Raw genomic sequence first — 17,641 nt, 5'->3', positions numbered from 1 at the left:
CACCTACTGACGTGCAAATTCCCCAGGAGTGAGGATGCTTTTAGGAAGCAGGTAAGGATGGTGGGGTCCACAGAGAGACAGCAGGCAAAATTTCAGTGATGCTTTTTAATAGAAGTGAGTGTTCACCCCTGTGTTTTCTGCAAGCAACATCACACTATCTGCCTGATAAGATCAGCAGCCAGAGAGGAAAGCAGCATGGTGTCCAGGGCTTTAAGTGCCACCGAGGCTCCAGGGATTCTCAGGGATGCTATTTTCACATTGTGGGGAACGTGATTCACTCAGGGAGCCAAGCCTCCTGGGCGACTGATGCACCCAGTCCCATGAAGGCAGAAGGCAGAGGCGGCCCAGGCTTCAATCAGATCCGCTGGGCAAGAAGCTAAACTCTCAAGCTCATGGTGAGGAGCTATGGTCAGAAAGCACTACTCACCAATCCAGAAATGCACAGCACCGTGCTGGGTGAATGTGGTAGTTGGAAGTAAAAATGCCCCGAAGTCTTACAGGGAGTGGCAATATTAGGGGGTGTGGCCTCGTTGGAGTGGGTGTGGCTTTGCTGGAGGCCAGTGTGTCACTGTCACTTTGTGCTGCTTCAGATGTGGAACTCTCAGCTCCTTCCCCAGCACCAAGTCTGCCTGCACGCCGCCATGCTTCCCGCCATGACAATAACAGACTAAGCTCTTGAAACTGTGAGCCAGCCCCCGTTAAATGTTTTCCTTTATAAGAGCTGCTGTGCTCACGGTGTCTTTTCACATCAACAGAAATCTAAGACAGTGATGTAAAAGCGGTAAGGTCAGGGGACTAGATGGTACTGTGCCCATCTAGTGCAAAGGCTGGCTGTATGTCAATTGGCACAAGCCAGAGTCATCCAAGAGGGGGAACCTCAAGTGAGAAAATGCCTCCATAAGATCAGGCTGTAGGCAGGACTGTAGGGCATTTTCTTAATTAGTGGTTGATGGGGGAGGGCCCAGCTCATGTGGGTGGGGCCACCCGTGGGTTGGTGGTCTTGGGTTCTATAAGAAAGCAGGCTGAGCGAGCCATGGTAAGCAAGCCAGTGAGCATCCTCCTCCTGCATGGTTTGTGCATCAGCTCCTGCCTCCAGGTTCCTGCAGAGCCAGCACCATGGAAACATGCGCAGACGCCCGAGCTACCTCACAGCAGCACGGACAGCTCTGCTCCAAATAGCGGCCCAGCTACCTTACTCCCCTAAATTCTCATGTTATATCTAAACAAATCATGATCTGAAAAACAACCCCCCCCATACATTTAAGAAAATCCTGGAGAATTCCCAAAGTGCATAGAAAACTCTGACTTGAACCACATTTCAGTTCTGATTTCTAAACAGGAAGAGATCTTTGGACTGAAACACACACCACCATCATCAGGACTTATACGTGCAATGACTGAGAAACCGCGAGCTAGTAACTTCTGTGCAGTGTGACAGCCAGCTTCTTCTTTCGTAAGCATATTTATGTGGTAGTCAAGAGAAATGTAAACATGACGGAAGGATCAAACAAGACACAGTCTACTGTAAATATTTTACATTATTACAAGGACACAGTAAAATGGCTTGCAAACCAGTGGATGGTAATTGGTCTCTGGAAAAAGGCAGCTGTCCAAAAATGGCCCAAATTTACAAAAGTGATGAATTGTGTTTTAAAAAAATAAGGAGAAGGCAATTTTCACAACATTCGGTAATGTTAGCCAAAGTTCCAAGTGTATTTCCTCTGAATGTAAAATCTAACAAATAAATATGTGTTAAATACAGATCTGAGATACAAATGGCCAAGGTCCTACCCAACCTGTTCACACGTGTCGTTGTCAGCCACCCACAGGCTTGTTTCCGAAGCCAGATGAACCACCCTAGACCTTGTTCACATACTTTATACTTGTCCTTTTCAGAAGCACCCAGTTTCCAGTGTTTCTTTTATCCACTTCACAAATATATTATTTTAAAACAGCAACAACAACAACAATAACAACAAAAGATTAAAGGTGCTTTAAGCTGACATTAAAATGGCCATGCATTGGCACTGAAGAAAACTCTGTGAACCATAGGGGTGCTTGGCTCATGGTGTTGACTACGGATGGAACACGTAGCCCACAGGTGGCCGAGGGCAGCCCTGCTCTCTCAGTGTAAGTTCACCTCCATAACAAGCAGAGAAACAAGTCAGAAAACGGTGTTTCTGTACCTGCTCTCTGTGGGCCTGTGCTGGGAAAATGGTGGGCTGACATGGCCTGGGCACCAGCTGAGTATTTTGTTTTTGTGTTCAGGTTGCTTGGACCTCCTAAAGAAGTCAGTAGAGCTTGTGGTTCCTTGACAGCTCACCTTTATTTTTTTTGTATTTCTGTCTTTTTTTTTTTTTTTGAGACAGGGTTTCTCTGTGTAGCCTTGGCTGTCCTGGACTCACTTTGCAGACCAGGCTGGCCTTGAACTCGCAGCGATCTGCCTGCCTCTGTCTGCCTCTCCGAGTGGTGGGATTAAAGGCGTGCGCCACCACCATGCTCAGCCACTTCCATGGATCTTTAAACTTGATGTGATTGCATGATTATGCTTTCAGGGAGTTTGGGCATTTCAGAGCACTCAACACGAGCACCCTGACCAAACTAAGAAGCTTCACACAAACTACAGTGCAAGGTCAATAGAATGTGCGCCGCCATCCATCCCGCTGTCCCCAGCCACTTGTCATACTGAGAACAAGTTAAACATAAAACCTACAGGTGCTTGACTAAAGCTGACCCAACAGACAGTCTCAGTGGTTTATGGAGGAGCATGAGGATGGAACTGTCCAACAAGGCTGTGTCCACATGGAGACTATGCCAGGATACAGCTGGGTGACAGACCCTTTGTTAGTGAGGTGCAATTCTGGCAGGCGAAAGGTATTTTCTGTCTCTGGCCACTTTCGTCAGGAACTGGAAATAAATGAGCTTCTGTTTATGTTTGGTTTGATCAGAAGCCCTTATTGTGAAGTGTACCTACAGTAACCTGCTGCAGCCAAAGGAAGCATAGACACGGAATAAAAAAGCGACTTTACTGCGATGTGTTCACGTTCTGTGCACTGTGGGTGTGAAAGGACCAGGGCCTAAGAAGTGATGGGAAATTCACTTCTTTGGAACTTTTTAAAAATTGGTCTTCTGGTTGCTGCTTCAGGAGAACAATTACAGCTAGCATGGGATAGGCCTTCACAGCACCCCATGTCCAGTTTAAGTGAGCAGCAAGCTTGGTTCCTACGTGTGTCTGCATACACTAGTTTGGCATTTCTTATGAGTTGGCAGGCAAATTCTCCCCACCAAATTCTTTCTAAGAGGAAAATTCTTAAATAAGATGGTTTTTAGTTTTAAAAAAAGAAAGTGTGGAATAATGAGCTGGAAAAAAAAAAGGATGGCTTTATTACACGGGGTATCCATAACTGCAGCTGTGGTTCCCTCTTAGCCCCAAAGGTTTGAATACAGGGCAGTTAGAGACCTCAGGACGGCAAGCTCACTCTTTGCTCTACAGTGACTGTCAGGGTGAGTTGACAAAAGCTATATGAGGAAATTGGGAACAGACGTTGGACTTACATGTAACTTCCCTTTCTGTACTTGGGTCCATGTTCTTACAAGGTTGCTGAGGTGTCTCCTATGGTGTTCTGTTATTTGCACTTGTGTTTATGGGAGGATACCTGACATCCTACCGGGCCTGGTAGAATCTGCTGGGTACCATTTATAATCTACTTCTTCTGATGCTACAGAAATTCCAATCAGAAAGGGATAATATCTGGTTCTCCAGGAAGGGAGCTGCTCTGGGAAGCCACCCAGGAAAGCTGATGTTTTCATTCAATGTTCTGGGTGTTTACTCAGATGGACTTGCTTACTTCGAATGTAACCCTCATAGTGCCCTGTCTCTCAAAGCTCTGGAACATCATTTCACATGATGTAACTTGAATAACTTAGGTAATACTCTTAAATAAGGTACAGAGAGGATACAAAGTGCATTAGCCTAGACTGGCGTGTGCAGGGCTTTACTGTAGAGCAATCTGTTCCAAAACTTCTCTGGGGAGCTGAGCTTACGAACCCAAGACAGTAGGGATGCTTTCAACCTGGACATGCCCACTCACAGTAGTCTTTCTGTCCTTAAAAACAAAGTCCCCAAAGCCTTTGCTGATAAGGCCACTTACACCTGGCACCCACCCGAGCATGGCATCTCTCTCACACCCTGACGGTGTGCTTGGGAGCCCCTGAGCAGACACTCTTGTGTTTAAAAGCCAGCGATGGTGGCTTTTCTGTTCTTGCAAAACAAGATGAGAAAGGACAGTAAGCAGAAGCCAAGAGTGAGCGTGGGAAATGGCAGCTCCGAGTGTTCCTGGCCTGACGTGGCAGGTGTGAGGGAAACGCGGTGTTACAGGTCTATTTCTGTCACCTAGCACTCAGGTCCCTTGAGGAACAACTTGCATCTTACTGGTTTAGCAGATGTTTGGGCACATTGCTCTGAAATTCAACAGCAGACTTCAATATTCTTGTTTGCGGATTCTTACAAGTTTGCTAGCGAGGACACTAAACCTGCCATGTTACCGTTTTTCATTAATAAAAGGAGCGGCAGAAACATTCACAGTAATTTCCCTGGAGTGCTGGGACTCAGTTTTCCTGTGCTAAGGAAACAGGTTCAACTCCCACCTCTGCAGCTTTGTGGAGAAACAGTGGCTATTTCCTGAAACAGCAGGGAACATAAGATAGTCAGCTCAAGCCTTCAAGAATCCGCTGTAGAGGCTTGAGGTGTGTTAATTTAGTTTCTGTCCAGCAGTCTCTGAGGCTGGCTCTGTGGTAACCAGGCTTTGGGCTTTCTGGTGGATCTCACTGGTGCTCTCTCACTGCCTCTGCCTTCCAGAGGGACCCCTTTGCTGGATGCTCACCCCCTCACCCTGCTGTACTGTGCTCTGCCTCAGAGTGTTTCTTAAACTATAGTGTAAAGTCAAAACCCATGGCTATCCCCCAGCTCCCCTGCTGGGTGATCCTTTTAGAGCACTGCACAGGAGGGCCTCTCAGCAGCTAACTCTAGGAACCACTTAGTTCCTGGTGCTCAAAGACAGCACAAGATGATGTAAGCAGGTTCGCATTCAGGAAATTTTAGTCCAGGTCAGGTGCTACTGCATACAGAGATTTCCAATGCGGGGTGAAGAATCAGTGGCCTTCACCTAAGAAGTACTGATGAGTAGTGCAAAGGCTGAGGCGTTGGCTACGCTCCTTCAAGACTCTGAGCACACGCTTACTGGGTGGAAATACAGTGAGAGCACAAGGTGTCGGCTCTGAGTAGGGTGCCAAGCGGCTCCTGCTGCAGAGACAGCATTGGGGGTGAGCTCTTTGGGGATGCTGATCTTTTCTGGATTTTTTTTGGGGGGGGGGGAAGGGAAGGGTCTGGCCCCCTGGCAGTTTCCTCAGGTTTCCTGGTGACACTGTAGTCTTTGTACACCATTTCCACATGCTCCAGGGAACTGGCTCTTTCCTGCTTTGCCTCCCTGCATGCTGCCTGGGCAGACTCACTGCACCCAGCTCATTACTCTGGGCCAGTGTAAAGGGGTGAAGGGTTTCATAGCTGGGTTTTTATTTTTTTATTTTGCTTTTTATTGTTTTTTTTTTCTGTCATCCCAGAATCTTCATACCTTGTCAGGATAGCAAAGAGATTGTAATGCTACTCCTGGATTTCATCTTTGAATTATCAGAGGGCAGAGGGATGGTTTGTGGGGACGAGGGATACATTTCTCATACCGACTTAGGATGATGATACATTGTTGGTTCACCATCCACATTAGAACTTGACTTTCAAAGGGACATTTCACAAGAGCTGAAGTTTGTCCCAGTAACTCCCAGCAGGGTGGATCTTGCTGGCTTTTAAATCAGGATCTTTTCTTATACAGAAATAAGTGACATTTTGGATTCTCAAAAAAGTACATACTCAAACTTGACATGAAACCATTAAGCCCAGAAAAACATAAATAAAGTAAAAATCTAATAAAGAATTCTGATGTGTATACTAAATCAGTTAATAAGAGGTAATACTTCATTTTGATATTAAGCTTTTAAGCCACTTTAATGATGGATTTTCATATAAAACCTCTGATTCCACCTACTGACGATATTGACACACAAGGGAAATGTGTCTCTGCAGCTCTTTTTCAGCTGCGGTGCAGTTTTGCACGAGGCCTCTGATCTCCAAATAGGAAAGCCTGTCTTCCCATGGCATTCATGTCTACTGACAAGAGACATGGAGAGTGTCAACGGTGTGACAAATGGAGTGTGCTGAAAGGAAGAGGGCTCAGGCACAGCCCCCTCTTAGCTGTCACTCCTGCCTCAAGGACACATGGCTGTAAGACAGTGTACACAGAGCATATCAAGATGACGGTCAGGTATACTTAAGTGTACAGCATCTGATGACCATGACACAACAGACCTGTATTGATACGCCTGTTTGCTCCCGCCTGGCGTGTAGCACGTATTGCAACTAAAATGCTTGCTTGTCAACACAGCCTTAGCACAGGGCTGCAGTGGCATCAGCAGAGCCAGCTGATGGAAGTAGTGGCTAAAATATAACCTTGGTTGTTTTAGGAAATTAATACAATCTCCGTCATGAGATACTCTGTTTTCTGTGAGACACGCACTGAATGACTCCAGGCAATATGGATGGATGGATGGAAGGTGGCCAGCTGTGATTGGGGTAGCAACTCTGCTGTCCCTGCTAAGTCTTGAAAAAAGGAGAAAGAATCACAGGAAACCTTCCCTGTGGACCCGGTAGCAGGAAGAGCTGAAAGAAAGCCTAGTGACTCTTTATCGTCTTCCTAAGAAAATGGCTTTGAGAAACAACCTTAGGTCCCATGGAATCTACAAGAATGCTACTGTGGCAGAATCTTCTATCTTTGGGAAACAGCAAACTACCCATTTCTGATGAAGGCTTGGCGATTCAAGGTAGAGACATGCAGAGGGAAGTCAGAGTCTGTGTTAAAGCCTTCTTCACGCCCAGATTGCTGACCCGAAGGGATGCTAAATGGCTGTGAGCAGGCAACTCTCGGATAAACAACCAGTGGCTCAAATGTCTCCACACCCGGGTTAGTTTGGGTGCCACCATTTACTATTATTATTTTTTCAACTAGAGAAGACTTAGAATTTTGTGTATCTCTGCAGCCCCATTTTTCCTAAATCAACTTGCAAATCAGAACTGTATTTATATGTGCACTTTTTGGGTATGGATTAGCCTCCTAAGTACATAATTCCAATAATTATCAGTGACAGAAGGGATGAATAAATTATGCCTCAAGCATAACAAAATTAACAGTAAGGATATTTTGCATAAGCTTTCCTTAATGCGTGCGCCTATGTTAAATTTAATATTCTATACGACTGACATGATCCTGAAAGGCTCCCGATGAGTTAATCTTAAACTATACCTCTGCCTGCTCTGGGACAAAGAATAAAATAGATTTTAAATGCTGCAGATGTCATGATGCTTTGAAAAGCCTTCTTAATTTAAGCAAAGAGTCATGATGTGAATTGCAAATCCGAATAGTCTAGATGAGTGAAGTATCAATGACACGGTTCTCTTTCCACCAGATCGTGAGGATTAGGCTTCGGGTCTTGTTCGGAGTTCGAGCCAAGCCTGGCCCTTGCTGGGAGCGCAGTGCTGAGTGGTGAGAGGCTGGGTTTTCTTTTTCAGAGATAGAGTGTATTATAGACAGATTCACTTGGAAATCCTGAGAGGGAGCGTCTTATCTCCTCCTGAGGGATGGCAGATGCTTGAAGAGCAGGGGCACCCGAATGTGCATGCCTGTGTCTGCACTTGGGTTGCCTTGCCATGGTGTGGGCCATCAAAGGGGAGTTCCGCTTAGTTAGCATCTGACCCGCGGTCAGGGACGAGGAGGCTGCTTTGGTGCAGGCAGGGTCATTACGTCTTTACTTTAGTCTGTGCATGTGAATCATTAAATGTGCATGAAGTTATAAAATTAGCACGGAGGGTGAAAGGATAGATCTGAGTCATTCTTCTCCTCAGCAGTCCCCTTCATACCCTTTAAAGGCTGATGTGTGCTCTACACTGCCAGGAGGGGAGGGCTCCACAGACTGAGCAACTGCTAAGATGATGTCCATGTGGACACAGGTCTGAGAGTTAGTGAAGACTTCCGGACCACATCTTCCCCTGAGTAAGACCATTTCCCAGACACAATGATCCTGAGACAACTGTGGACAGATCGTGGGGAAGTTCTCTGGACACAGCTGAGATTCAGTTCAACCAAATCTAGTGTTAGCTGGCGTACATTTGATACACAGCGGACACCTTTAATGATGAGCTTGCATACCTGTGGGCTATCAGTAAGATTTCCAAGTAGTGGCTTTGGGGCAAAGAAGAAATGGGAGTGTGCGGTGCCTAGGGTCCTCACTAACACTGGTATGACTTCTGGCTCACTGATTTCATTCATAGCAACCTTGCCCTTCAGTAGGTATATGTGGATGTGTTTGTGAACCTGAGTCATGGATTCTGAAGGTCCAGAAACTGGTGCAAATAAAGGGAATTCCATTCTTGGACTGTCCCCCAGGACGAAGACACAATTAAATCACACTGTTCTGTCTGTGGACTTGAGTATCTTTAAGAAACTTTCCACTGGGCCCTGATTCTCAGACCTTGTTGGGGCATTCAGAGCACAGACACAGAGTGCTATAGTGGTGCAAGCCTGGAAGCAAGGCTCCTTTGTTTTCTTCTCTCGGTTGAACACTGGCTAGCAGCCCCTCCCCCTGTGCCTGCCTCCCTTCACCTGCCCTCCTGGTCACATGGCCCCTGCCCTCCTGGTCACATGGCTCCTCTCCTCTTGGTGTCCTGCAGAAGCAGCTGCCTCCATGCTGTGTGCTCTCTGGGAGTTTTTATGCACCATTTTCTGCAGCCTGAACTGTGGAAGCAAAAGACAAAATAACCCAGGAGTGTGGTGTTCTCACCAGGCTTGTTCTGACAGGAAAGAGAAGAAAAACCCTAGGAGGTCCAAGTAATTCCCAATATATGATTATATTTATAGGTACAATCTCGCCTTGGCAGAGTAGAAAGCCAATTGTGGTGGGAGTGCGTCCTGCAAGCACGAGCTACCAACGCTGTTTATAGCACCAACTGAGCAAACCTGTGACAGGAGACAGCAGCCCACAGGCTGTGCCTCAAGTGGAAAACCCTAGAGGGCCCTCCGTGGGCCTAGGTGTGAAAAGATAGACCTTTCGTCTTCCCAGCTAGCCTGTGCTTTTCTCACAGGGCAGGGCTGCTAATACAGGCCCGGGAAGGACTACTGATTTCTTGAATAAATTTGCCTTTAACATATTTTGAAGTGGAACATACTTTAAAAACCCACTTAATAAAAAAAACATAACCTTCAAAGATGGTTTCAGTAAGGTGGTATAAAATTGGGGTGACAGGACAGAGCCTACAGGTGGAGTCTGGGTCTTGCTGGCACTATGTGATTTTCTTCTTGATGACAGTGAGCTCTTTGTGAAGGTCACTGAACTTAGGGCGGTTTTCAGGCTTGTAATCCCAACACTTCATCATGATTTGAAAAATCTCCTCGGGGCAGCTCTGCGGGGCTGACATCCGGTATCCTGAAGATTCAAGAGAAGAGATCTCAGAAGGGGGATGCGATAGAAACGCCCGCACTGCGCACCATGCTGTTTGTAAGTGTTAGTCCTTGTGCGGTAAAGGGTAGAAGGAAAGTTCTGTAGACGCCCTCCCTCGGACGGTGCAGAACGCACAAGGACAGAGCTATATATTTTTCAGCAAGTCTCAAGTAGGCTGCAGCACATACGAATGCATATTTTAATTGTTCTGAGAATTATCTTCCTGAACTATCAGAGGTAGACAAAGTCTGCAGAGGGGAGGTAATACACTCATTTGACAGTGAGCTGAGAAAGAACTATCTCCATTCCTGACAAGCTGTGTCTGTCAGTGCTGGGGTCCTGTGCTAGGAGCTGTGTGCACAAGGAAGGCAGGCAGGCCACCCCACACTCAGGCCACCCAAGGCAGGCTGGCCAGAGGCGAGGCTGCGGGCTGGGGGGTGGGGCAGTCATCTGAACAACATTCCCTTCGCTAGAATCTGTGTCCTACACACACATGTAAGGAGTGCTTCTGCCATCTCGTCACCCTGTCTCTATCTGGAGCACCATGGCGTTTCTTCAGATTACAGCTTCTCCGAATTCCTCCTGAAATACAACACACTCTGAGGTAGTCTGCCTTCCTTCACCTCAATGGAGTGGGACAGAGGGAAGGCCTCTCTCTCCATGCTGAGAGCCTTGCAGATGTGCCTGACCTGTACTTACTGTGATACAGCAGGGCTGTATGTACATAGCTCACACTCGGGAACTGTGCAATTAGTTATGAAACAAATTGCAGAAGAAAAGAATGCTTTAAATAGGCTCACATTGTGTTGGCACGTTGACAGCTATGCTTAGCTGCGTGCCACCTATGAGCCATAGGTCAGACAGGCTCGCAAGTGTTTGCTTTTGTTCTGCTGGAGCCATAGCATCCACAGCATTCGGAAGTGGACCTCTCTTATAGCGCTCCTCTTTATTATGTCCCAAACAGCACTGTAGCTGTCCCCCTCCCCCAACGGGCTGGTGCACAGCCCTGCCATGGGCACTGCAACCCTGGGAACCCCGCCCGTCTCCACTGGTGCACAGCCCTGCCGTGGGCACTGCTGTCCTGGGAACACCCTCACCCCCTCACCTCTTCACCCCCGCTGGTGCGCAGCCCTGCCATGGGCACTGCAACCCTGGGAACCCCGCCCGTCTCCACTGGTGCACAGCCCTGCCGTGGGCACTGCTACCCTGGGACACCCCCACCCCCTCACCCCTGCTGGTCTGCAGCCCTGCCGTGGGCGCCGCTGTCCCAGGTGACATGAATAGGAGCACCAAGGCTTTCCTCACCTCTCTCCACTTGTTCTCGTGCTTGCTGGTTCGTCATTCCAGGGTACGGACAGACGCCCAGGCTGAAGGTCTCCCAGAGGAGGATGCCAAAGCTCCACACATCACTTTCGGAGCTGTATCTCCCTGCAGGGGAGAAGATGGTCATGAAAGGTGAGCCAATGGGACGAGACGATAACGGCTGTGGCTCTGCCTGTCAGTCTCATGCGAGCGTGGTTACTCTTCCCAAGGAATGCTACAACTACATCTCATTCTTGGTACTTAGGTTAATTCCAGGCCTAGTAATGTTAACAATTAAATGGAGTCTTCGGGAGTTCAACTAAATGAGCTATAAAACATTTCTCCCTCACCCCAAGAACAGAAATTCAGCCAGCATACTGGCTCACTTTCCTTGTGGTATCTGGATGAGGTGGTTGGTTTGCATACATATACAAATATAAATTTGCACATACCAGAGCCTACAAGAATAAATAAGTTACATTGAATTCCTACAATTTGATCTTCTGCCTTCATCATTTTCTTTCCAGTAAAATTACAAACAAACTTAAAGCAATAAGGAAAATTTCTTAACTTCCATTTTTTTCCTCATCACTGTTTACGGATATTCTTACATGCTTTTAAAGGTCTCATTTCTCTACTGATAGTTTCGTTTGGAGAAAATGCATTTCTCTGTGTGGTTTGAATAGACTGGAAATTAAAATAGCTGGCTGGTAAAAACAACTTCTTGAAATTACATGGTGCCTTGTTTGGTCAAAATATCTTGGTGCACCTGTTCTACTGAGCCACATGAGCCAAACTCTTAGAAAGTTTTTTGGTCCCCTTCAGCAGAAGCATAGAGATAAAATCCTACCCAAGCTGCTTTCTGGAGGTAGGTGTGAGGCCTGCAGAAGCCTCCCTCCCAGTCTCCAAGACAACATGTACGTGTGAGTCTTGCCTGACACGTGCCACTCCCGAACCCTGCCTGCACAAACGTTGACGGCTTTTCTGTCTGTTTTTGAAGCGGAGGTCTCTCTCATGTGGCGTAGGTGGGCCTTTAACTCCGGTCCTACCTGTACCTCTCCAGTGCTGGGTTACAGGCATGTGTCACCTTGAATCGCAACATTTTCTATCTACCTGCTACCCCAGGATTTATAAAAGCCACTCCTAGAAAACTGTCACGTTCCTTTAAAGCAGACTGGCCTCTTCTCTCCTGGAGAGCACAAGGGCCAGAGCATCTGCCTGTGCTCGGACGCCGTCGTGGGGCACTCACTGATCATCAGCTGCAGCTGGGGCAACTGCAGGCACTTCCAGTGCTGCTGGGGAGGAAAATTACTTTTCTTCTCTACACACCAAGTCTTTGCATGAAACCTATCCAGTGGCTAAGGCTAAGTGGCAAGAAGTTAAGTTATGTAGCCTTACACCTTACCCTGTAAAGTACTGCCTGGTGGAGATCAAGGCACTTTGTAAGCAGATCCCACTTCAGAGACAAAGCCTCCGCAGCCTCCCTGACCTTTCAACCTGGGGGAGTTCAATACTGCAGCGTAAGTCAGAGCAGCACTTGCTGCTCTTTGACTTGTATGACCCTCACAGCACCGTGTCCCTCCGGAGAAAAAGAAGAGCTACAACCTGCAGAAGCATAGAGCAGAGATGTCATGCCCAGGCCATGTCGCCAACAACATCACCAAGCAGAAAGTCCTGTCTCCCTCTCATTCCCGAGGCACTGGGAGGAAATTCTGCTTAGTTATGCTGTGGACTCCACTAGTGTCCTCAAGCAAGCAGGTGGCAAACGGCTAACTTGTTAAATGGTTTTGAGACAATGACAACATTTCTCCCTTCCTTTCCTCCACACACTCCCTTCCTTTTTCCCCTCCCTACTCTCCATCAAATGCACAGCCGCTTTTCTCACCAGTTGTCATCTCCTGCGTGTGTGTGTGTGTGTGTGTGTGTGTGTGTGTGTGTGTGTGTGTGTGTGTATTTCTAAATGCAGTGCGTTTAGTCCATATAATGTTGCTTGTATGTATGTTTTCAGGGGTGATCATATGACAACCAATTGGTGTGCTCTTCCTTGGGGAAGACCCCCTGTTCCCCACTCCCAGCTGGAAAACTTTTTTTTTCTTTAAAGGTGTGCCCACCACCGCCCAGTGAACATTTCCTTTTTTCAAGCCGTTTTTACATTTCTTATTTTGTGAATGCCTCCATGTCTCTGAATGTCTCCACATGCCATAGAGTGCGGAGGACAGAGGACATCTTTCAGTCCAATATGTGGGCTCCAGGGATCGAACTCAGAACCTCAGGATTGGTGCTACGTGTCTTTACCAGCTCAGCCAACTCATTAGCCCAAAACTTTCTCAATAACTGATAAATGGAGGACTTTATTTCTTAGTTGAAGATCAGTATATGACCTTTTCTTTATAAGCCCAGACTTTTGTTGAAAACTAGACTGAGGGTGGAAGACATACGAGTCATACAGTGCGCGCGCTCTAGCCTCCGCCATACAGTGCGCGTGCTCTAGCCTCCGCCATACAGTGCGCGTGCTCTAGCCTCCGCCATACAGTGCGCGTGCTCTAGCCTCCGCCATACAGTGCCCGCGCTCTAGCTTCCGCCATACAGTGCCCGCGCTCTAGCTTCCGCCATACAGTGCCCGCGCTCCAGCCTCCGCCATACAGTGTGCGCGCTCTAGCCTCCGGCATACAGTGCGCGCGCTCTAGCTTACGGCATACAGTGCCCGCGCTCTAGCTTCCGCCATACAGTGCCCGCGCTCTAGCTTCCGCCATACAGTGCCCGCGCTCTAGCTTCCGCCATACAGTGCCCGCGCTCCAGCTTCCGCTTGCTGGGGCTGCGATTTGAGTGTGCAGTATGTGAGCTATTGCTCACTGAGAGGCAGTGAGGCAGGTAGGGAAGGTTGCTGGAGGAAGCAGGTCACTGGGGGCAGGTGTGGATGCCCTGTACCTCAGCCTGTTTCCTGCTGCGTGTCCTCACTGCCACCACAGACTATGTCCCTCTGCAAATAGAAGCCAGAGATCAGCTCCTTCTCCCTCGAGGCGCTGCTGCCCGGCTTCTCACCAGAGCAGCACGAAGGTAATTAAGGGAGAGTCACAACCACATGGCTGGGAAGGAAGACTTTCTGTGCATGGAAGAGAAATTATGTGGCTAGAGATGTGTGTGTGTGTGGGGGGGCTTTAATGGTGTCAGAGTCTTTGCATGTTTTACGTAGCACTAATGACAGAACTAAGTCAAAGGCTCAAGAGGTTCCTTGTACAGAGAATTGTCTTTTATTTCCCTGATCTCTTCACGGGAGATCTGAGCAGTATTCAGCAGCCTGAGCAAGAGAGAAGGAAGGGATCAGCAGAGAAGAAAGGGCTCCTGGAGATGAGGTCAGTAAAAACTTGAAGGATAACAAGAATAAGGACTTTTGTGAGATAACTGCCCCTTCCACCTTGTTAAAAAAACAAAACAACTACAACAAAACCAACCAACCACTGCACTGGCTCTGACGCCAGTCTTCTGTAATATACGTCTGTAGGACTAACATGGCTCTTCAGGGTAACCCCTGGGCTGTGCATTTCCCGCTGGACTACACTACGCTGTCACCTACCTCTACAGTCTTCGTCATCAACTAAATTCTTCTGCACCTTACAAAATCAAAGGCAGCTAAAGAAATGTCCCTAAGTGTCAACCAAAGAGCTTCCTATTGTCCTTTTTACTAAAAACACCTTACATATGTCTGGTCTACATATCTGCAGTGAGTCCTTAGATTCATAAATTCTGTAGTGAGGTTGGGACTTGTTAAAATGCACTGTGATCACAAGGTAGAGTTTTACTGGCCATAAGCATTTACTCACAAGTTTCTTTTTTTTTTTTTTTAAATAAACATTTGCATCTAAAGAAACCCTCTGTGCAAATGCAAGTGTTATATCTTGTCTTTCACCCGGTGGTTATTTCCGTTAGTAGTATAGCCCAGACCGAACAGCACCCACTTCAGAGAAGAGTCCTGTGGGAAATGACAGGGAGTTCACCGGACTCTACAGTTGGTCTACAGTCACTAGAAAGCTCACAAACCCCTTTTGCTGGAACTGGGCATCGACTCAGTGTCACCAAGTTTCCAAGCCAGTTGTACTCACAAAGTCTGGTGGCTCCTGAGAAGTTAAACTGGTTATACCTGCATAACGGGCTGTTGGGTGCAGCAAACACCCTTGTATGAAAAATCAGTGCTAGCCACAAGAGCCACACCGGACTCTGTGGGACAGCATGGACTGCCTCTCATGTGTTGTCCTGTCACTTTCTCACAACAGAGAAACTTAAAAGTTTTCAGTGGACAAAAGAAAAAAAAATCCCAGCTCTTAGAAAAAACAATACTCACGTCTCTCTTTGCCCAAGATCTATGTAAAATCCAGAGCCAGAGGCTGAGACCAGGGTCCTGCAGAGTGAGAAACTGACGCCTCGACTGACAATATCTAACCTTGGATGAGAAGCCACCAAACTAATGGGCCAGAGAGCCCCAGCAATACTTGATGTGTGGCTGTGAAATAACCATTTTCTGAACAAGAGGAATTCGCCATCATAACCAGCAATATATGAACACTTCTGTCTGTGTCTAAGAGCAAGGTAAAAACATTTACACTCGCTCTGTGTTGCTCCTAAGTGGTTTTAGCCTGGGTTCTGTTCTACCCTAGTCATGCCTGGGAGTGGTTCCTGCTGATGCAGGCCACTTTCACCATCAAAAGGAAAACCAGAGTCCATTCGTACCGTAATTAAGGGCTTCCGGTGCTGTCCATTTAATGGGGATCTGCTTTAAGCCAGAAGATGAATACACTCCACCGTCTTCTTGTCGAGACATTCCAAAATCACTGATTTTCAGAGTATTATTTTCACCCACGAGGCAGTTTCGTGCAGCCAGGTCCCTAGGTTATAACAAGATTCAGAAACACCCATTAAAACAAGTTGGAAGCTGCTTTCACATTTATGGCCTCCACACTGTGCATTTTCACATCTGCAGTGTATTTATAATGAGGTTAAGAACGCTGTGATTTACCAGGCTTCCCATCAATTCTGTCATAGGTAAAAATCACCCAGGAGGACATTTGCATATGGAGCAGGCCACATGCTAGCTTTCTAGGCTCCAGATAGATTTCCATTTAAATAGAAAAACTCGGATTCTCTGTTAGAGGAGAAAGGCACAGGAGTGGCTAAGAGTCTGACATCTGTTGACTCGCTTTCCTATGGCAGCACTGCCCAAGGGCTGCTGGGATAATGGACTGTCACCTACTGTGTGCCAAAGTGACTCGGTCAGGTCACATCTGCTCCTGAGCACTTGCAGTATGGCTAGTGACTGAGAAATGGAGTTCCATTCTGTACACTTTTAGTTTATTATATTTAGCAAGAGATCACTGCTAGAGCCTCCCCCAAAAGGGGAAAGGCTAAGGTGGTGAGGAAGTGGGCCAACTCTATTTTCCTGCACCAGGGACAGGCAAAACTACACGGTGACGTGGTCCCTCTGCCCCTCAGTGTTCTACTCCACTCTTCGTGGGCTGTATCATATGGCTAAGTCTAGTGAGGAGAGGCAGCGACCAGATCCTCGTATAAAGGAGGCTGTGAGTGGGTGTGTCACCATACACATGCTGTAAGCTGTGTGGCCACAAAGAACCTTGTGTAAAGGGACAGACTCACAAGAGGGACTTCTAGGTTAGATGGGCTTCTGGAAGTCCTCTTTCCTAACTGGTCCTTACCCAAAGACCTGAAGGAAGGGTGTGTGTCAGTGATGGTTTCCTCCTCTTCAGTAACAGAATGTCTGCCATATGGTTTAAAACATGAAGCTTCCCAGGGTCCCTGCAGTTACACGCAGCTGTGCTGGCCAGTGAGATGGCAGCGTGAGAACTGTCTGTAGCAACTGGGCAATTGTTCTCTCTCTCTCCTCTCTCTCTCTCCCTCTCTCTCCCTTCTGCTAGCCAGAACACAGACAGGAAGCTAGGAGCAGATGGACCACAGCAACCCCAACAGAGAAACAGGAAACCATGGGGGTTTGGGTTTGTTATGTGAGAATGCTTATACTACTTAAGTGGGGTGTGTGTGTGTGTGTGTGTGTGTGTGTGTGTGTGTGTGTGTGTGTGTGTGTGTGTGTAGCAGTAAATACAGTGGTAAACTTGGATTTGGATACCTTGGTTTGAGGGATCTATCTGATGTCTGAGTGGAGGAGAGGGCAAGCTGTTGGTATATCGGTTCTGAAGTCACAGGAGAGGTCTGAAGAGAGCTCCAGCTTTTTGGATGGCACCTGAAGGTACGGGATTGGAGAATGCATGCACCGCCAGTGTAGAGAGATAGCAGGCGGCACACAAAGATGAGGCGCCATGGCGCAGCATGGTTTAGGGAAAGGGCAAAGACACACTGAAGGGGCAGCAGAGGGCAGAGGGAACCCGGCCTCTCTGTTAGGTGTGGACAGCATTTCATGGACGAACTGAGCTACTATGGAGAATACGAGGTCAGACTGTGAGCAGGCCACTGGATTTGTCAACATGGCCTCTAATGAGTATGGACAAGGGCAATTTTAGAGATGCAGTGGCTATAATACAACCATGACCACAGCGGGAGAAAGAGAAGTGGAAACCTCTGCTGAGAATGTTTTCTGTAAAGGGGCCCAGAGAAGTAGAGAGGTCCACAGAGGGATGCCCCAGCCGTGTCCAGAGCAGAGCTGCCTGTGCATAAGGCGTGTGTGTGCAGGGCAGGGTATGAAGGGGAGGGGCTAATGCAGGAGGGGAAGTGACCA

General features: G+C 47.6%; 1 protein-coding gene across 9 annotated transcripts in view; it reads right to left on the bottom strand.

Annotated features, from left to right (window-relative positions):
- Positions 1-5,376: 5,376 nt before the first annotated feature.
- FER (FER tyrosine kinase) overlaps positions 5,377-17,641 on the bottom strand; it is a 298,017-nt gene continuing 285,752 nt past the window's right edge. For all 9 annotated transcript variants that reach the window (XM_084778109.1, XM_084778105.1, XM_084778108.1 and 6 more), the window contains 3 exons: positions 15,628-15,782; positions 10,906-11,028; positions 5,377-9,585 (listed from right to left, as the gene is read on the bottom strand). In XM_084778109.1, coding sequence (XP_084634235.1) covers positions 9,443-9,585; positions 10,906-11,028; positions 15,628-15,782 — 421 coding nt within the window. In that variant the 3' untranslated portion in view covers positions 5,377-9,442. The remainder of the gene's footprint in view (positions 9,586-10,905; positions 11,029-15,627; positions 15,783-17,641) is intronic.

Source organism: Acomys minous, assembly GCF_964271855.1.
Source record: "Acomys minous genome assembly, chromosome: 4".
In the NCBI taxonomy this organism is placed as follows: domain Eukaryota; kingdom Metazoa; phylum Chordata; class Mammalia; order Rodentia; family Muridae; genus Acomys; species Acomys minous.
Note: the sequence above shows the minus strand (reverse complement) of the source record. Positions and strands in the feature narration are given on the sequence as shown.